Genomic DNA, 21,428 nt, shown 5'->3' with positions numbered 1-21,428 from the left:
ATGAGGAGATTACTGTCATAGCCTAGATAGGAGCTGGTAAGGTCCAAGATTAGGGCAAGAGGCAGTGACAGAAAGAAAGACCAGCATGGGAACATTAGGAATGAAGAAGCAACTGGGCTCAAGGTTGACTGCGTGAGGGGAAGGGGAAGAGTCAAACACAAGTTGTGGATTTCTAGCCTGAGTCATTAGGGCAATGATGGAATTGAAATGGAAAACTCTGGGATGACAGTGTTAGGAAAAGAAGAAGTCAGCTTGATGCATATTAAGTTAGAGGTAACAGTGGGGATACAATAGCCCAATAGTGATGTCGAGCAGGCTGTGGGAAATGTGGGACCATGGCTTAGAAGGGAGGTCAGGGTTGAAGATGTAGATATGAAAACGAAAAACTGCAAGAGGGGATGAGCGCCCTGAGAGGGAATGAATGAAGTGACTGTGTCCAATTCAGCAAAGGTAACCCGAGGTGTCGAGCATCTCTATTTGAGTAGGCTGGGGCCTCTGTTTATTCACTGACCATGTGTATTCTGCTCAGTCAGCTGTACCACTCAGATACCACCTTTGTCCTTCATCTTATGTGCTTTCAGTTCAAATGCTGACCTGGCCCAATCCTGCTTACCTTGTGAGCTGTGATGGGGTCAAAGTCCACTGGGGTATAAAGCAACAGGCTCATACTTGGTTTTATATTTGATGAAATGGAGACACCTAATATGGGCAATAGGGGAGGGTGTCAGGCAGAGTTGTGGGGGAACCAAGCATGTGTCTGTTGCCTCCCTCCTGATCCTTTCAGAAGGCCTGCCAGATTCCAAGGCTCCTACATTCTCAGCTGCTCCCTGGATTTTCAGGGCAGTATTCCCCAGCCTACCTCCCTCTCTTTTCCATATGCACCTGTGCAGAGAGCCATTTTCTCAGGACTCCCTGCTTCTTATTCGCGGTATACAGATTGATCAGATGAATTCATCTCTGTCAATATTTTACCCCTCCTACCTTTCTCTGAATACACTAAGTTCTGCCATCTCTTCTGGCCCAGGCCCTGGGCTAGGTGTGGGAAATAGACGAAAAGGCCAGGCTATACCTGGAAGGGCTTGAGCTAAGATGCACTGAAGCGTGAAGAAGGGGATTTCAGGCAGGGTGGTTGGGGTTCATGAAAGCACACCAAGTTGGGGGCACCTCATTCCATGTCTGCACAGGCCTGCCCCACCCCCCTTCCCACCAGAAGTCATTCTATCAAGACATGCACATGCATATTTATTTACCTCTCCATTCTCTAGCATGCCAGCCAGGAGCCAAGGCAAGAAAAGGAAAAAGGGATAAAATGAGTGTAAGCATGATGAAGGAAGGGCTCAGCTGGTTAAACAAGACTTCTGATTACTGTCATTATGTTCAAAGGAGTTCCAACCTGATGTGCCATTAAATGGGCTGTGTGTGTCTAGAGAAAAGCATATTAAGAGAAAGAGACATCCAGACAAAGGGGCCAGTCAGTGCAGGGATTGAGAAAAATTCCCTGTGTAGCGCATTATCCAACAGACACCTGCCATTGATTTGCTTCATGACAGGCAGTGCAATGGGGAAAGCCAATGGAATGCAAATGTTGCCATTAAGTGCGCTCAGGTCAGAGCAGCCCAGTGGCCCTGCAAAGGTCCCTTGTTACTTATTCTGCTGGCAAACCCTGCCTGCTCCAGCGGGGACAGACTGTTTTTAAAGCCCTCTCTTCTCGGTAAATTTGGAGTGTGTGCTTTGTAGGACAAATAACAATAACAACAAAACCAACAAGTTTAGCATTAGCCTGTGGTTTCTAGGCCTCTTAGTCTGCAAACCGAAGATGGATTTCAAGTGGGGATTATGAAGTTTTTAACTCGACAGAGATCACTGAACTTCAGGCTCCAATCAGGTGGTGCTCAGCTACTCTCTATTTACTGCAGTGACATCTAATGGCCAGAAAAGCCCAATGCCATGTTTGCATTTAAAAGCAGTGTGCAGTTCTGTCTTGGGGGTGATATTTTTTTAATATAGGGTGGACAAAGTATTAGTATGTTACTAACACACTAAAAAAGTGCAAAATAACACTTTCACTGAAACCCTAAAAGTTCACTTCCTATATCTTTGGATGACATTTATATTGTTATTCATAATTACATGCTGATCCTATTTTGTGAAAACGGTGCAATTACCTCTTCAGATTTTTTTTTTTTTATACAATCATCGTGACTTTGCATCTATTTAAAAACTTCTTCTGGCCGGGCGCGGTGGCTCAAGCCTGTAATCCCAGCACTTTGGGAGGCCGAGACGGGCGGATCACTAGGTCAGGAGATCGAGACCATCCTGGCGAACACGGTGAAACCCCGTCTCTACTAAAAAATACAAAAAACTAGCCGGGCGAGGCGGCGGGCGCCTGTAGTCCCAGCTACTCGGGAGGCTGAGGCAGGAGAATGGCGTAAACCCGGGGGGCGGAGCTTGCAGTGAGCTGAGATCCGGCCACTGCACTCCAGCCCGGGCGACAGAGCCAGACTCCGTCTCAAAAAAAAAAAAAAAAAAAACTTCTTCTTATGTTCTATATATGCATTATCTGGAAGGCTCCCATACAAGGAAAAAGATGATCAGGATTACCCCCAAATACCCACTTCTAGTGTATCTTACCCCAGTTTATAGTGGGTTGTTGTGGTAGGGGTATAGCATGCAGATGGTGTAGAAAGCAGTGTTGGCTGGATTCTCCCAGATGAGGTCACTGTTCTAGCTCCCAGGAAGAGAAAGCAAAACTAAGGTTTATGGGGAAGACTGGGATCCTTCCCCCCTCCCATTTAGATGTCATTGGACTTCATCTGAAACCGTTTTTCTTTCTTTCTTTTTTTTTTTTGAGACAGAGTTTCACTCTGTCGCCCAGGCTGGAATGCGGTGGCATGATCTCAGCTCACTGCAACCTCCACCTCTGAGGTTTAAGCGATTCTTCTGTCTCAGCCTCCCAAGTAGCTGGGACTACAGGCACATGCCAACACACCTGGGTAATTTTTTTTTTTTTTTTGTATTTTTAGTAGAGATGGGGTTTCGTTATGTTGGTCAGGCTGGTTTTGAACTCCTGACCTCAGGTGATCCACCTGCCTCGGCCTCCCAAAGTGCTGGGATTACAGATGTGAGCCACTGCATTGGCCTGAAACCCTTTTTCACTGACTAGCCCTACCCCTTGAGGCTCAAGGCCCTGGTTTTGGACTGGCCCACTATGGGGAGGAAGCTAAGCTTGAGAAGCCTTGAACTATGCATGAAGTGGCAGAAAGTGCTGGAGAGATGCCACTGGCAGTGAGAAATTCTTAGGACCAGGATTAAAAAAAAAATGAATAAAACACTTAAAGTATATCATACTTCTTTCCCACCCTACTTCTCCCTAGATTTTTAAAGAGAAACTATTTTTTTGTTTGTTTGTTTGGAGAGAGCATAATTACGCTGTGAAGAAAACAACTTTTCTAAGGTTTGAACTAGATGAAATTGCTGTTTGAATGATGTCAACAAAGTTGAATATTGGCAATTTCATCTGGTTCAAGCTAAAGAAAGAAGACTGAAAGTAAAGGAGAGACATACTGTGTCTCTGAATAAAAGATGAAATATTTTACATAAATTACTCCAAGTGTATGGGTTTTACATAATTGCAATCATAATCACAAGGTAATTCTAAAGTTATCAGGAAGAACAAACGCCTGAAAATAATCAAGGAAATGTTGAAAAGAAAAACAATGCGGAGGGCTATATTCCACTAGACATTAAAAGGTGTTTTTCGGCCAGGGGTGGGGGCTCATGCCTGTAATCCCAGCACTTTGGGAGGCCAAGGTGGGCAGATCATGAGGTCAGGAGTTCGAGACCAGCCTGGGTAACATGGTGAAACCTCATCTCTACTAAAAATACAAAAAATTAGCCAGGCATAGTGGTGGCACACGCCTGCAGTCCTAGCTACTCGGGAGGCTGAGGCAGGAGAATCGTTTTAACCCAGGTGGCGGAGGTTATAGTGAGCTGAGATCGCGCCACTGTACTCCAGTGTGGGCGGCAGAGCAACACTCCATCTCAAAAACAACAACAACAAAAAAAGGCATTTTTCTAAAGTTATGGTCATTAAGATAGACAGAGACCCTAGTATGTGGCGAAAGTTGCAGCACAAAGTAGTGGAGAAAAGAATAATTATTTTAAAAATGGTGCTTAAACAATTTTATTTATTTATTTATTTATTTATTTATTTATTTTGTATTTTTAGCAGAGACGGGGTTTCACCATGTTGGCCAGGATGGTCTCGACCTTTTGACCTCGTGATCCACCCACCTCAGTCTCCCAAAGTGCTGGGATTACAGGCGTAATCAAGTGATTCTACCTATCTCAAACTCCCAAAGTGTTGTGATTACAGGCAGGAGCCACAGCACCTGTGCACCAGTAAATTTTGTTGTTGTTGTTGTTGAGACTGAGTCTTGCTCCGTCGCCCAGGCTGGAGTGCAGTGGGACGATCTCAGCTCACTGCAACCTCTGCCTCCTGAGTTCATATGATTCTCCTGCCTCAGCCTCCTGAGTAGCTGGGACTATAGGCATGCATCACCACGCCCGGCTACTTTTTGTATTTTTAGTAGAGACAGGGTTTCACCATGTTGGCCAGGCTGGTCTCGAACTCCTGACCTCAGGTGATTCGCCCACCTCGGCCTCCCAAAGTGCTGGGATAACAGGCACAAGCCACTGCACCCTGACACACCAGGTAAATTCTTAATGTATTAAAATGTTAAGTATAAGGCCGGGCACAGTGGCTCACGCCTGTAATCCCAGCACTTTGGGAGTTTGAGATGAGTAGGATTGCTTGAGTCCAGGAGTTTGATACCAGTCTGGGCAACATGGCAAGACTCTGTCTCTACAAAAAGTAGAAAAATTAGCTGAGTATGATGGCCAGGCATGGCGGCTCATGCCTGTAATCCCAGCACTTTGGGAGACTGAGGTGGGTGGATCACGAGGTCAAAAGGTCGAGACCATCCTGGCCAACATGGTGAAACCCCGTCTCTGCTAAAAATACAAAATAAATAAATAAATAAATAAATAAAATAAAATAAATTAGCTGGGCATGGTGGCACGTGCCTGTAGTCCCAGCTACTCAGGAGGCTCAGGCAAGAGAATTGCTTGAACCAGGGAGGCGGAGGTTGCAGTGAGCCGAGATGGCACAACTGCACCTCAGCCTGGCAACAGAGCCTGACTCTGTCTCAAAAAAAAAAAATTGACTGGGTATGGTGGCGCATGTCTGTAGTCCCAGCTACTCGGGAGGCTGAGGTGGGAGAATCACCTGAGCCTAGGAAGTCGAGGCTGCAGTGAGCCGAGATCACACCACTGCACTCCAGCCTGGGCAGTAGTGAGACCCTGTCTCAAAAAAATAAAAAATAAAAAATAAAAAAGAAGCCAAGTGTAAAAATCACAACTAAAAAAGTATTTAAAGAACATATAAGTGAACGGTCATAGGATTATGGGATAGAATAGGCCTTTTAAGCAAAAAAGCAAAATCAGAAACAAAAAATAATACTAATAGATATAATTAGATAAATTTCTAAAAATATGTACAACATAACATCACCACTCCAGCCTGGCCAACATAGTGAAACCGTCTCTATAAAAAAATACAAAAATTAGCCAGGCATGGTGGCAGGTGCTTGTAATCCCAGCTACTTGGGAGGTTGAGGCAGGAGAATCGCTTGAACTGCTACTGCACTCCAGCCTGGGCGACATAGCGAGACCCTGTCTAAACAAAACAAAACAAAACAACAAAACCCACCACCACCACCACCACCACATAAACAGCATTAGAAGCCAAATGTCAAACTGAGAAAAATACATGAAATGTATGACAAAGGGTTAATATCTTTAATATATAAAGACTTCTTACCAATGAAGAGAAAAAGTTGAATATTCTAGAAAAATAGGGCAAGGACTATATAAATACAAAATTTACAAAGAAATACAAAGGGCCAATGCAACCCTGCTTATAATCAATCAAATTAAAATTAAAATGATGAGATACTACTTTTCAGCTATTAGGTTCACAATGCTTTAAAAAGTGACAATATTGATAATTAATATCAATTAATATTTAGAGTTTAGAAGTTGAACCACTCCTTTAGTGCTGGTGAAATTATAAACTTACAACCTTTCTGGAGTGCATATTTCATGAACAGTCTTAGAATTGTTCATATTTTGTGACCTGTAAGTCAATTTCTAGGAATATAGCCTAAGGATATCATCACAGATACGAAAAGAATATAAAGGTTTTCATTACAATGTTATCATAACTCAAGAATTAGAAAAAGCCTAAATATTAAAAAAATGAGAAATTGTTACATATTTTTGGCACATCCATATGGTGGAATATTATTTGATAATTAAATACTTAATGGCCCAGGGAAATACCCATTATATAATAAGTGAAAAAAGGATACTAATTTTTTTTTTTGAGATGGAGTCTCGCTCTGTTGCCCAGGCTGGAGTGCAGTAGTGCAATCTCGGCTCACTGCAACCTCCATCTCGCAGGTTCAGGGAATTATCTTACCTCAGCCTCCCAAGTAGCTGGGATTACAGGGACGTGCCACCATGCCCAGCTAATTTTTGTATTTTTTAGTAGAGACGGGGTTTCGCCATGTTGGCCAGGCTGGTCTGGAACTCCTGACCTCAGGTGATCCACCTGCCTCGGCCTCCCAAAGTGCTGGGATTACAGCTGTGAGCCACCGCGCCTGGCCTAAGGATACTACTTTTTATATACAGTGTGAACACAATTTTGTAAAAGAAATAACCTTACATATATTTATATGTGTGTGTGTGTATATGTATATGTATGAAGATCCATAGAAGGAAAACTATTAATCATTATAATCCATGGGTGTTGGACTATGGGTAATTTATTTTCCTTTTTGCATTTTTCTGTATCTCCCAAATTTTCTACGACTTATGTGTATTACTTTTTTTTTTTACTGTAGTCAAATATACATAAAATGAACCATTTTTAACCATTTTAAAGTATATGTGCATTCCTTTTTTTTTTTTTTCTTTGAGACAGGGTCTCTCTCTGTCACCCAGGCTGGAATGCGGTGGCAGGATTATAGCTCACTGTGACCTCGACCTCTTGGGCCCAAGTAATCTTCCTGCCTCAGTCTCCCAAGTAGCTGGGGCCACAGGTACACACCACCATGCCCAGGTAATTTTTTATTTTTAGTAGAGACAAGGTCTCGCTATGTTGCTAAGGCTGGTCTCAAACTACTGGGCTCAAGTGATCCTCCCATCTTGGCCTTCCAAATGTGCATTATTTTTAAAATTAGAAATACTAAAAAAAAAAAAAAGATAAGCATGCACTAAGCAGACTTTACATTTATGCAGAAAAGCAAAGTCAAACAAAAAAAAAGTAATAGATATAATTAGATAAAATTCTACAAATATATACAACAAAACACCACCACCACCAACACATAAACAGCACTAGAAGCCAAATGTCAGCCGGGCACGGTGGTTCATGCCTGTAATCCCAGCACTTTGGGAGGCTGAGGCAGGTGGATCTCTTGAGCTCAGGAGTTCGAGACCAGCCTGGTCAACATATAGTGAAATCCCGTCTCTACCAAAAATACAAAAATTAGTTGGGTGTAGTGGCACATGCCTGTAGTGCTAGCTCTTGGGAAGCTGAGGCAGGAGAATCGCTTGAACCCAGGAGGAGGAGGTTGCAGTGAGCTGAGATTGTGCCACTGCACTCCAGCCTGGGTGTCAGAGTAAGACTCTGTCTCTCAAAAAAAAAAAAAAAAAAAGTGAAGCCAAATGTCAAACTGGGAAAAATGTGTGAGATGTATGACAAAGGATTAATATCTTTAATATATAAAGACTTCTTACCAACGAATAGAAAAACTTTGCACCTATACTACCATTACAATGATGTGACAATTATCTGTTTGGACAAGGACAGGAAAGGAATGCAACCCAGACAGATAAAGTTTCAGGGAGTGGAGTGGCATTATTGAGTGTAATCATAGTGTGTATTTGTCTGAAGGCAGTTTTGATAAGCACCTTCAGGCTGTTTAGTGCTGAGGTAAGCGATGGCCCCGGGCAGCCGGGAATACTACAGAAGGAAAGCAGAGCGGGGAGGGGCATTGAGCAAGCGAGGACAAGTTAGAGTCCCAGGGGGAAAACCAAACTTGGTTGGGACTGATCATTTAAACTTGGATTCAGCTGACCCCAAATTAATTTCTATAGAGTTCTTCAGGAATATATTACTTGTATAAATCAGGGTTTGCCCAGAAGAGGCCATGGAGACAGGCTAGCCCATGGAAGTGGAATATTTTTTTTAATTTTAATTTTAATTTTTAGTTCTGTGATACATGTGCAGGATGTGCAGGTTTGTTACATAGGTGAACACGTGCCATGGTGGTTTGCTACACCTATCAACCCATCACCTAGGTATTAAGTCCAGCATGCATTAGCTATTTTTGAATTTTAAGGGCCTGAGCAGGGCTAAGAGAAGATACAGCACCTCAGCCCTGCTAGGATTCTGGGCCTGCTGCCACTGTACAGATATAACTGTTACCCATCCAACCTTATTTGAACTAGTCTGATTTTTCTTTGATCAAAATGGGCTTATTCTAGGCTAAGTCAATTACTCACTTTGGAACCTCTGATTCTAGGATTTTGCCTCAGTGGTCTCACTAAGGTGCCACCCTTTTTTTCTTTTTTCTTTTTTTTGAGACGGAGTTTCACTCTTGTTGTCCAGGCTGGAGTGCTATGGCGCAATTGCTCACTGCAATCTCTGCCTCTCGGGTTCAAGCGATTCTCCTGCCTCAACCTCCCGAGTAGCTGGGTTTACAGGCAAGTGCCACCACACCCAGATAATTTTGTATTTTTAGTAGAGACAGGGTTTCTCCATGTTGGTCAGGCTGGTCTCAAACTCCTGACCTCAGGTGATCCACCCTCCTGGGCCTCCCAAAGTGCTGGGATTACAGGTATAAGCCACTGCGCCCGGCCCAATGCTGCCCCATTTTAAATGCAGTTCCTTCCTCAGCGAGGGAGTCAGGGATGCTGGACCCTTGTTAGCTATAGTTCCTAGCTTATGTTGGTCCTATCCAGTCTGCTTCACTGAGGTAAGGCACAGTGTGGAAAGCAAGAGTGGCATCCTTGCTGTGGAGGCAGGAAGGACAGGGAGCATTATTAGCAGGCTGCATTTAATATTCTACTCTCTGCTGGTCTTGGAGGAAGAGAGCCACAAGTGATATAATCAGGAAGTCAGGAAAGAAAAGGGAAGCCTCATCTGGAGGCTTTTTTCTTTTTTACTTTTTTTTTTTTTGACAGAGTCTTTCTGTGTCACCCAGGCTGGAGTGCAGTGGCGTGATCTCAGCTCACTAAAACCTCTGCCTCCCAAGTTCAAGTGATCCTCCTGCCTCAGCCTTCCGAGTAGCTGGGATTACAGGCACCTGCCACCACGCCCAGCTAGTTTTTGTATTTTTAGTAGAGGCGGGGTTTCACCATTGACCAAGCTGGTCTTGGACTCCTGACCTCAAGTGATCCACCCACCTCAGCCCTCCCAAAGTGCTGGGATTACAGGCGTGAATCACTGCACCTGGCCTGGAGGCTTCTTAAAAGACCAAAAAACAGGATGGGAATGAGGAGGCAGCCTGGGCTCAAGCCAACAGCTCTGAGGCTAGCAGCAGAAATGCCACAGCGTGGGGGTTTGTGCACAGTATTTGTGTGAGCAGTCGGAAGCTCCTTGGAAACCTGGCATCACTTGGGGTCGGTGTTTTTTGCTGTTGTTACCCACCCACAAACACTGCAAAGCATTCCACCCCCCATCCCGCTCGGATAACTCCTCACCTGCATCTTTCTCTTCACGGTCTCAAAGGGAAAGGAGAGGGTCTGGGTCACTGCAGCAGCCAGACAGACATTAGCAAAGTTCTGTGGGAGAGAAAACTGATCTCGGGGTCCATTCCAGATTTTCTCCAGGTTCATGTGAACAAGAAGGGAGCCAGCAGAGAACGGGAGAGCACCTGTGAAACAAGGCCAGGGAGAGGTTGCTGCTGTGTTGGGAAAACACTGGCTTGAGAACATAAATTCCTGGGAGGATTCCGGGGAAAGAAAACAGGAGGGGCTCTGGGGTTGCTAAAATCCCTCCAACTCAAGGAGCATGGGGGAACTTTCTTGAGTGACGATAATGTGCTATATTTTGGTAGGGGTTGTGTCATTTGTCAAAATGCATCAAATGGTTCACTAAAAGTTTGTCCACTTTACTGGATGTAAATTGTACTTTAAAAAAGAACCATACGGCTGGGTGTGGTGGCTCCTGCCTGTAATCCCAGCACTTTGGGAGGCCGAGGTGGGTGGATCATGAGGTCAGGAGATTGAGACTACCCTGGCCAACATGGTGAAACCCCATCTCTACTAAAAATACAAAAAGTAACTGGGTGTGGTGGTGGGTGCCTGTAATCCCAACTACTTGGGAGACTGAGATAGGAGAATCACTTGAACCCGGGAGGTGGAGGTTGCAGTGAGCCGAGATCGCTCCACTGCACTCTAGCATGGGTGACAAGAGACAAACTCCATCTCAAAAAAAAAAAACAACCATACACAAATATTGAACTCTAGTTAATAACATACATGTTGAAGGGTTTAGGGGTGAAGTATACTGATATTTGCAAGTTACACTGAAATCATTAAAAAAAAAAAAAAAGTGGACTGGCTGAGCACAGTAGCGCATGCCTATAATCCCAGCACTTTGGGAGGCCGAGGTGGGCAGATCACTTGAAGTCTGGAGTTCGAGACCAGCCTGACCTCGTCTCTACTAAACTCCATCTCTACTAAAACGGAAACTCTGTCTCTACTAAAAATACAGAAAGTAACTGGGTGTGGTGGTGCATGCCTGTAATCTCAGCTACTTGGGAGGCTGAGGCATGAGAATCGCTTAAAGCTGGGAGGCAGAGGTTGCGGTGAGCCGAGATTGCACCACTGCACTCCAGCCCGGGTGACAGGGATGAGTAGCAAAATGTTAATTGTAGCATCTAGATGGTCCATGGATGTGTACTCTATATTTCTTTTAATTTTTCTAAATATTTGAAGCTTTTTTTTAATGTTTGGGGAAAAATCACTCAGGTAAAAAAAGTCAGTGGGCAGCCCCTCATTATGTTTTGGAGGACAGGAGGGACTGCTCTCTAGCTGAGAAGGAAACATTCTGTGAAAACTGGAAAGTGAGAGACTCTCGGTGGTGAGGGAGGTCACCTGACCTCACCTTTGGGAATTACGTGGTCATATCATGGCCCAGTGGGCACCCTACACTGTGTGGCTTCCTCACCTTTCTAAGAACTGAGATGGTAAGTAATATAGTAGGTGGCACTTTCACAAACTTCTAGAAACTTTAGGAGCCATCTTTAGTTTACAGAGGGACTACATTTCTCCCTCAAAATGAAATTTAAAATAGGGGATAATACAAGTGAGATTGCTTATCTTTAGAAAAATGTAATGTTTATTTAATTGGCTCACCAACCTTCCATTTACCTTCATTCAGAAAACATCTGGAAAGCTTAGGTTATGTGCCGGGCCCTGTGCCAGGCACTGGGAATCCAAAGAGCAACAGGCTAATTTCTGGAGATGCTCATCATCGAGGAGAAGAGACAGTCAGGGAAAAGTAAGTATAACGCCCCTGATGTGTGCCACAACAGGGGGGCTATATGAAATGCATTAGGTACACAAGGATCAAAGGGATTAATTTTGCCTGGGGGTTCAGGAGGGACTTGATGGAAGAGAGAACTTTTGAACTGGATCTTTAGGAATGAGTAGGAGTTCATCAGACTTTGACAGAGTGGAAAGGCAAAGGGAACAGCATGTTTAAAGGGAGTCATATTTCCAGGAAATCCAGGTTTTTCTGAATGGCTGGAGGATGAATGCAGGTGGAGGTGTGGCAGGAGATGAGGTAGGACAGACTGGCAGGGGCCAGGTCTGAAGGATCTGGAATGTCCTAAGGAATTTGGGCTTTCTCCTGTAGCTCAGGAGTCGCTGAACACTTTTAAGGACAGCAGTGAAATGAGGGCCATGAAACGATGAAATTGCATGTGGAGAGATCACCTCAGCCGGGCAGCAGTGCACGGGGAAGACTGGGGCAGGAGACACCAAGAGTGGAAGCAGGTAGGAGCCGGAGTCTGCGGGAGACCCTGAGAGTGTGAGTCGTAAGGATCTGTGGGAAAGAGGATGAGTCAAATCGACAGAGCTTGGTGATTCAAGTGGGGGTGGAGTGAGAGAAGAAGTTGAAGTGATCCCTAGGTTTTTTTTCTGGCTTGGGCCATGGGGTGAAAGGAAGGTAGTCTCATTCATTAGGGAACACAGGAGGAAGAGCTAGTTTGAGACCAATGAGGACATCAGGGTTAATCTTGAATTTGATGTGCCTAGGGAGCATGGGGTGAAGGTGTCCAACAGCAGGGACTCATACTACCATTGGGAATTGGTATCAGTCAGGGGCTAACAGAGGGCTCTGGAGTTCTATGGCTAGTTTCTCCCACTTTCTATCTATGTGGACTTGGGCAGGTCACTTAGCTTCCTGAAGCATCTATCTCCTCATCTGTAAAGTAAGGCCTCATGAGAAAGTGCATGCAATGCTTTTGGCACAGTACCCAGCATGTGGTAAGTACTTCCCCCCAAAAGTTGGTCATTGTTACTAAAGAGGTAGAGAATGAGGGTCACAGAGTACACTGACGCTTGTTTAAGCCACTAGCACAGATGAGGCCACCTAGGGAGGGTTTGGAGGATGAGAAGCAAGCTAAAGGGGAGGCTAAAATGAAAGCTAAGGAAGGAGCCCAGGGGAAGAGCAACATGTCGGGGCTGGCAGTATCAGATGAGCCAGATGGGCCGGATAAGTCAGATAAGAAAGAGCTGCCAGAGAGATGGGAAGACACCCAGGACTTGGACGGGTCCTCGAAGCCAAGTTTCCAGAAGAAGGGGTGGTCAACCTTATCAAATTCAGACAAAGGGCAAAAGTCTGCTGGATTTTGCAATTGGGCCATAAATGTGTAGCTCTGGCAAAGGTTACAAAGACCCCGGAAGACACAGTTGTTACCCTAGTTGCCCTCATGGCATATCAATGCGTATGTACACTGAAGACTCCTTCTGCAGTCAGATGGAGAGTGGGCAGAATTGCATTCTTACCGGTTTGCTGAGTCACCTCCACTTTCCGTTCTACTCCCCTCCCGGGGATGTAACTGGCCACAGTTTAGGAGTGAAGCGTATGGCTATGGAATAGAATGAAGCTAATTGGCTCTATGTAGGTTGAACCCATATAACCTTGACCTCAGTAAAACTGATTTAGTGGCTCACAAAGGTATACAATACATTTGTAATTTCAGAGGACATAGCCTTTTCTTGGACAAGGTGAAAATGTCCATCTTACCTACAACAGTGAGGGAAACCCCTCGATAAAGGGCAAGGAACCCTTCCTGTTGGTAAATAGTAGAAAAAGCATGGAGGAGCCCCCTGTACGATGGTTCCAGCATGTTCTGCACGATCAACCGGGTTTTGATGAGGTCTGTAGGATATGTTACAATGGTGGAAACCATGCCTGCGAGACTCCCAGCCATGATGGAGCTCCACTGGGAAATGTGGCCCAGGTCATCTGTGAACATCACAACAAACCTGGGAGAAAATAGGGGGAAAGGCCAGAGGAATCAGCTATGGATTGTGCTAGAGTTCTCTCCACTAGTTCTTGAAATATTTTCCAGCATTTCAAAGAACTTCACAAAGTGAGAAGTTACTATAGTACTATATAAGCATTCATGAATAACACATTTACATTTTTCTATATTTATATGACGCTAGTTGGCTATAAGAGATGCCTAAGTTTCTTATTTACATCTATCCCAAGTCCTTCCCACTTAAAGCATTTTCTTTTTTTTTTTTTCTTTTTTTTGAGACGGAGTCTCGCTCTGTTGCCCAGGCTGGAGTGCAGTGGCGGGATCTCAGCTCACTGCAAGCTCCGCCTCCCGGGTTCATGCCATTCTCCTGCCTCAGCCTCCCAAGTAGCTGGGACTACAGGCGCCCGCCACCGCGCCCAGCTAGTTTTTTGTATTTTTTAGTAGAGACGGGGTTTCACCATGTTAGCCAGGATGGTCTCGATCTCCTGACCTCGTGATCTGCCCGTCTCGGCCTCCCAAAGTGCTGGGATTACAGGCTTGAGCCACCGCGCCCGGCCAGCATTTTCTACTTTTAGCTACGTAATTGTCGATCCTGGCTTGCCTATAGGGTGTAAATGCACAGAAGTACCTGGTAAATACCAACTGGAATGCAGTCTTTTAGTTCAGCTGAAACTTAAAAGGAACAAAATTTCTTGAAATGATAACTTTGAGCATCTCAGTAATTCCGTTGTTTTTTCTTTCTTTCTTTTTTTTTTTTTTGAGGCAGAGTCTCACTTTGTCGCCCAGGCTAGAGTGCAGTGGCACAATCTCAGCTCACTGCAACTTCTGCTCCCCAGGTTCAACCAGTTCTCATGCCTCAGCCTCACAAGTAGCTGGGACAACAGGCACACATCACCATGCCCAGCTAATTTTTGTAGTTTTAGTAGAGATGGAGTTTCACCATGTTGGCCAGACTGGTCTCGAACTTCTGACCTCAGGTGATCCACCCCCGCTCGGCCTCCCAAAGTGCTGGGATTACAGGCATGAGCCACTGTACCTGGCCCAGAACTGGGCACTTTGGGAGGCCGAGGCAGGTGGATCACCTGAGGTCAGGAGTTCGAGACCAGTCTGGCCGACATGGTGAAACCCCATCTCTACTAAAAAATACAAAAAAATTAGCCAGGCATGATGGCATGTGCCTGTAATCCCAGCTACTCGGGAGGCTGAGGCAGGGGAATTGCTTGAACCAGGGAGGTGCAGGTTGCAGTGAGCCGAGATTGTGCCACTGCACTCCAGCCTGGGCAACAGAGCAAGACTCGTCTGAAAAAAAAAAAAAACAGATAAAATACTTTTATTCTAGCCCAGCTCTGTTCACTTACCTTTGATTCCAAACTCTCTATATCCTTCTCCCTCTCTCCCTAGCCCCACTCTCTGGTAGAAAAAAAAATTTTTTTTTTTTGAGACAGGGTCTCACTCTGTTGCCCAGGCAGGAGTACAGTGGCACAATCTGGGCTCCCCAGGCTCAAGAGATTCTCCCACCTCAGCCTCCTGAGTAGCTGGAACTACAGATGTGTGCCACTATGCCTGGCTAATTTTTTTTTTTGTAGAGATAGGGTTTTGCCATATTGGCTAGCCTGGTCTCAAACTCCTGGGCTCAAGTGATCTGCCCGCCTCAGCCTCTCAAAGCGCCGGGATTACAGGTGTGAGCCACTGTGCCTGGCCTATCTTTTTAAAATGAGAGCATCCCCAGTTACTTAGCCTTCAAACCTCCAGTGAAGAGGTACATTTCCTGTTCTTTCAGTTGCCCGTAGGCCAGGGGCATCTCCTTCAAGCTGTACAAGTCTTGACTTCATTTTGTCAACCTATCTTAGCCACATTAACTGAAATAGTCATTTGAGTTAATCAGTTGCTTTTAAACATACAGGTAAGTAAAGGTGATGTGGTGCTATGATACATACATTGGTTTTCACCCATGGTTCCTGGCTCCTAACTTCCGTAGTCCTTGTTATAATGTTGGGGCACTTTACGTCTCAGGAAACAGAATCTTTCTCTCTTTGACCTTCTCCTGCCCTCCTTTTACCTGCCCAAGGTAGGACTCTAATCTGATTGTGGGTTAAAAGATCCTCATTCCAGAGAGGGTCCTGCCCCATACCCTAGAGCAAACTTTTCCAACCCACAGCCCACAGGCCGCACGTGGCCCAGGATGGCTTTGAATGTGGCCCAATACCAATTTGTAAACTTTCTTAAAACATTATGAGATTTTTTTGCGACTTTTTTTGTTTTTGTTTTAGCTCATCAGCTATCGTTAGTGTATTTCATGTGTGGCCCAAGACAATTCTTCTTCTTCCAGTGTGACCCAGGGAAACCAAAAGATTGGACACCTCTGTCCCAGAGAAAGGAATGCTGCACAGAGGCCAAGAAAAGTCTGAACAGACAGGCCTTGCTGGGTTTAGATCATGTGCTTTTCATCCAATCACATTTCTACATGGTTGTCAATCATGTCTCTAACAAAGCTACCATAAAACCCAGGAGGGCAGGGTTTAGGAAGCTTCTGGGTGGCTGAATACGTGGAGGTTCCTGAAGGGTGGTGTGCCCAGGGAGGGCATGGAAGCTCCATGCCTCTTGCCCCTTACCTCACCCTGCACATCTCTTCTCTGTGTCCTTTGTGGTATCCTCTATAGTTAACTGATAAACATTAACTATTTCCCTGAGTTCTGTGAGCCACACTAGCAAATTAATCGAATCCAAAGAGGGGGTCGTGGGAACTCCAACTTGAAGCTGGTTGGTCAGAAGTTCTGGAGGCCTGGCTTGGCATGGCAGCTCACGCCAGTAATCCCAGCACTTTGGGAGGCCGAGGCGGGCAGATCACTTGAGGTCAGGGGTTCGAGACAAGCCTGGCCAACATGGCGAAACCCCATCTCTACTAAAAAAATTATAAAAATTAGCCAGGGATGGTGGCGGGCACCTGTAATCCCAGCTACTCAGGAGGCTGAGGTAGGAAAATAGTTTGAATCCGGGAGGCAGAGGTTGCAGTGAGCCGAGATCATGCACTGCACTCCAGTCCAGGTCACGGAGTGAGACTCAGTCTTAAAAAAAAAAAAAGTTCTGGAGGTTGGACTGTGACTAGTGCCTGGTTGGGGGCCATTCTGGGAGACCAGGCCCTTAACCTGTGGTGTCCGACATTGTCTGGGTAGACAGTGTCAGAACTGAATCAGAGGACACCTAGTTGGTGTCCATTTATCAGAGTGTGGGGAAAACCCCACACACATTTGGTCACAGAAGTCTTCTTCTGTGTTGAGGGTTGTTGTGGTATGAGAGCAGAGGAAAAACCCAGTTTGACAGAGGGTTTTCTCAAACAGGTGGCATTCACCAATAGACTATCTGCCTCAGTTGTACTGCCTGCCTGCCCACTTCCTCGTTCCTCCCTCTTCTATACCCTGGTCAAGTTGGAGGGGGACCTCAGGAAGGACAGGGGAAACAGAGGAAGTAGAAATTTTTGACTGGGGCTGGGCGCGGTGGCTCACGCCTGTAATCCCAGCACTTTCGGAGGCCAAGGCAGGTGGATCACGAGGTCAGGAGTTCGAGAGCAGCCTGGCCAAAATAGTGAAATCCCGTCTCTACTAAAAATACAAAAATTAGCCAGGCATGGTGGTGCGCACCTGTAATCCCAGCTACTCAGGAGGCTGAGGCGGGAGAATCGCTTGAACCTGGGAGGCAGAGGTTGCAGTGAGCCGAGATTGCGCCACTGCACTCCAACTTGGGCGACAGAGCGATACTTCTTCCAAAAAAAAAAAGAAATTTTTGACTGGAGGGGCGGTCTGCAGCAAGCTGGAACCACCTAGAAGGTGGAGTTTGAAATGCCCAAAGAAACACCATTCATTCTCCTTGTCCCACTCTTATTCCCCATCCCACTTGGTCACTTCTAGGGCATAGTTAATTCACTACCCATTTATTGAAGATCTACAATGTATCAGACCCTGTGTTAGTCCTCAGCATAGAGCCTAAGGGAGTTCAACACTTCTGATAAGGAAATGACTGGTAGGGGCAAGCGGAGAGGAAACAGGCCCTTAATTCACTGAACGACTTGATGAACAAAGGAGAGGAGCCGTATTTTATATCAGTTTCTTTTATAGAGTCTCAATATCAAATATACACAATTAAAAAGAAGAACCATAGGAAGTCCTTTTTTTCTCAGACTTCTCCCATTTGATACAGAGATAAGGCCTACCAATTGTTTCCCCTAGAATCTCAGAGTCAGGGCAGGCAACCCTGATAATCCGCCAGTGACGTCATCCTGGTCCATGCATCTTAAACTCTTGATTGGCTAGGTAGGGCGGCACTGTTCCCTTTTCTGTTCTTCCTCCCACCCCCACACATACATGTACAGAAGCTTTTTCTAGTGAGACTAGTGAACTGCAGCAACCCCTTTCAGCCAGCACAGATAAAACACACAGCCTGGATATGTATAATGAGAACTGCCAATACTTCAACCTAACAGGTTAGCAGCCAATGCAGCCAAACATAAGCTCATGAAGTGCTTATTCAATAAAGAAATAGTGTTGGTTACGAACAATTTCAGAGTTGCAGGGACCCAAACTAATATTTATTAGACAAGATAGACAAGCGGTTGTGAAGTTACAGGGGAGGAGGGGGGGTCTTCTATTTGATACATCTGAAAGCCACCCATTACAATAACCTAGCTCCCAATAGACTACTGAGTGGACTCTTGATCGTAAATCCAACTAAGCAGATATTTCTGCTGTGCGATGGTAGACAGAGACCTGAACTAAGGAGCCAGAAGACTTGGCTTCAAGTTCCAGCTCTTCCATTAATCATGTTTGTGGACAAGTCACTTAACCACCCCATTTCCTGAACATTCTGGATGTTTATGTTTTGTTCAAACCCATGATCACAGGCCCCCAGCCAACTGTTTTGCAAATTCATGGTCAGAAAAGAGTAGAAATGAATCAGTATAATGATGAATCAAGAGTATCATGTTGATGCAGGAAGGACGGCATCGTGATTAATCAACCACTTTGCTTTCCAACTATGCCTTGCCATTCAACAACATACTTCCTTTTAGTTTTCAGAAAGAAAATAATCCTGTAGGGAAAAAAAAAATTCCTAGCAAACCTAGCCCATGTAAGTCTCTGTTCTCGTTCTCCCACACATCTCCTCCTCTCTGCTCCCATGGTCACCTATTGCCGGTGCCCTCAGCTGCTATGTGGACTAGTGCGACAGGTTCCTAACTGGCCCTGCTGTCTCCACTCTTCCTCCTCTCTAGTCATCTTTGCCACGATGTGACAATCATTTCCATTGAATTGCTTTAATCACAACACGCCTCCCCCCACCCCCCACAAAAACCTCCCATGGCTACCCTTGGATACCAAGTCAAGTCCAAATTCCTTAATCCAACCCTCTAATATCTCATTCCAACCTGCTTTTCTGGTTGGGTTTCCTGTTGTGCTGCTTGCCTTCCCACCTCTGTGCCTTTGCTGACATCAACTGCAGTATCTTTCTCCCCATCTCTGCCCAGCAGACTCCTACTCATTCTCCCAGTGCCAAACTGAATTTTTTTTCTCCTCTATGAAGTCTTCACATTTTCTCCTCCTCATCGCTTATCAGAAGGGTACATTTCTAGAGCACATTACTCATGACAATCACATGCTACCTTGTGTGTTATGGTCATGGACATATTAGTCTTACTCTTTTATTACTCTGTAAGCTCCTGGGGCACAGGGACCATGCCCCTTCCATCCTGGTATTGTTCTCAGCATCGTGCACACAGTGGGGACTTAATGTAGCCTAACTAAATTAGTGTCAAATGGTTGCAGGGAGGCAGCAAGATATAACAGAAAGACTATGAGATTTGGAGTCAGAAGGCCAGGTAGTGGAGCTCAGCTCTGTCACTGATAAGAGGTGTGATCACTCTGAGCCCAAATTCTGCATCTGTAAAACAGGCACAATGCTTCCTGTCCTATGGACCTTACAGGGCAAGAGGCATGAGCTATAAAAATCTAATGATGTGCATATACTAGGTGGTTAGCAGAAGAGCCACAATACTTAAACCAGCCTTTGAAGTTCCGCCCCCCACTGCTCTGGACATATTTTATCCCATCCAAAGGAAGATTTCCACACTACTTTGTAGAGAAGAGGGTGAAATGGGGGAGAAACTGAGTCATTAAGACTCAGAGGAGAACTGTTTACAGACTGCAGGCCAGATGTTGATGAGGGCAAGCAGGGATGGGGAGGAAAAAGGGCCTTAACTAAATGTCATGATCCTACCCACGAGTCCCTCTGCAGAGGAAGAGAAGAGAACTCTACTTCCAGGCAGAGGCAAAATGAGTGCTGGCCTAGAGGCCTAGGTGATAAGGATCATTCCATTTGGCTTGTCAGCTGCCAGGTGAGCCTTCCAGCTCTGGCCTCCCAAGTGAGTGACACTGTCAACGCAAAATCCTTTGACTATTAGCCGCCAAGGCTAAACTATGTGGCCAAGACCGACCCTCCCAATTGTGGGCTGTTTGTCTAATTCAGAGCCAAGGCGATGTCAAAGATGCCACTGTGCCCACTGAATGAGGAACACAGGGACCATGCCCCCAATACAGAAACATCTCTGCTTCCTGAAATGCCATCACTACCAATTCATTCTTTTAGGCTTGGTTTCCAGTTCAAATGCAGGTACCTCTGAGCTCGGTGGAAGCTTTAAGGCTGCATTTACACCTTAAGATCTTTTCCTAAGGAGGAGCTGTTGATGTGGCAAAAGGCGGAAAAGGCCGAAAAAATGAGGCCAGTGGGGTGAAGCAGTAGGCTGAAGGGGCCGTTCTCAGCTTGGGGCGGGGAAGCTGCAGCCTCTGTTGGAGCCTGAAGTCAAGCTTCATTTAAGTTGGGGAGATGTGTGGGCAGAAATCTGCGGTCTTTTCGTATCAATGGATTGGGTCCTTTCCTCACACCAAGCACTTTCTTCTCGGGGCTTGGACCACACAGACAAAAACACCTTTAAAAGGGTCTCTCTCCTCCTACACCAGCCAAAGCAGAAGTTTCCAAATTGGAGGACGGTGGAAATGGTTAGGACTCATCTCTCTAGAGAGCTTTTTATTCCTTTCCTCCAAACCCTTTGCTGCATTCCACCTCCTCGCCTGGTCCAATCCGGAAAGCCTCTTGGACCAGGGCTGCGGACCACAAAACTGCATCTTGCAGGGCGGTAACCCCAAGAGAACGTGAAAAACATTGGGACTGCACGCTGGGGACCACAGAGGTGGCCCACTGCCCCGAGGGGCCCACATGGGATCGACAAGGGGGCCGTCCCTATTCCAGGGCCCCGAGTCCAGGCAGCAGGGCGGCGTCGGGCCGCGGCTCCCCGCCCCCCCACCCCCGTCAGGCCTCCGGGTTCCCAGGCCCCGCCCGGCTCTTACTTGCGGTAGGCGGCGAGCTGCACGACGCTGCAGGGGAAGAGGCGCAGGCACGCCACCGCGTTCCCCTTCCACAAGGCCCGGGGCCCCTCTGCCCGCCACACGCGGTGCCCCGTGGCCCACGGCCCCCGGGCGTGGCCTCGCACGACGCCAACCTGGGCCAGCACGGTGGCGAGCTCCAGGGGCGCGGTGAGGCTGAGGCTGAGCGCCCCCGCCAGCCCAGCACACAGCAGCCTTTGGCCGCCTGTCAGTCGGCCGTCCCGCCTCCACGTCGCCATCGAGCCCCGGCCCGGGCCCGGGAGACCGCGTGGCTCGGGCCTGGGGCTCTCCGGCCACGGGCGGAGGGGGCGGAGGGGGCGGGCCCCAGGCCCCGCCCGGCATGGGGCGGACCCGCGTGAGGGACGGGAAGCCC

At 46.4% G+C, this 21,428-nt stretch overlaps 1 protein-coding gene across 3 annotated transcripts in view; it reads right to left on the bottom strand.

Annotated features, from left to right (window-relative positions):
* SLC25A43 (solute carrier family 25 member 43) overlaps positions 1 to 21,356 on the bottom strand; it is a 49,402-nt gene extending 28,046 nt beyond the window's left edge. The window contains exons 1-4 of one of the 3 annotated variants that reach the window (XR_012430267.1): positions 21,020 to 21,356; positions 13,388 to 13,629; positions 9,832 to 10,004; positions 614 to 699 (exon numbers count right to left, since the gene is read on the bottom strand). Coding sequence is in view for 1 of the 3 variants with exons in the window: in XM_005594450.4 (XP_005594507.1) it covers positions 9,832 to 10,004; positions 13,388 to 13,629; positions 21,020 to 21,294 (690 nt within the window). In the remaining 2 variants the exon portion in view is untranslated. The remainder of the gene's footprint in view (positions 1 to 613; positions 700 to 9,831; positions 10,005 to 13,387; positions 13,630 to 21,019) is intronic. The other 2 variants (XR_012430268.1, XM_005594450.4) reach the window with 2 other exon arrangements.
* Between the last annotated feature and the right edge of the window lie 72 nt (positions 21,357 to 21,428).

The sequence above is a fragment of the Macaca fascicularis genome, chromosome X (assembly GCF_037993035.2).
Source record: "Macaca fascicularis isolate 582-1 chromosome X, T2T-MFA8v1.1".
NCBI classification, from domain to species: domain Eukaryota; kingdom Metazoa; phylum Chordata; class Mammalia; order Primates; family Cercopithecidae; genus Macaca; species Macaca fascicularis.
The sequence above is the reverse complement of the archived record's forward strand: the minus strand, read 5'-3'. Positions and strand labels throughout refer to the sequence as shown.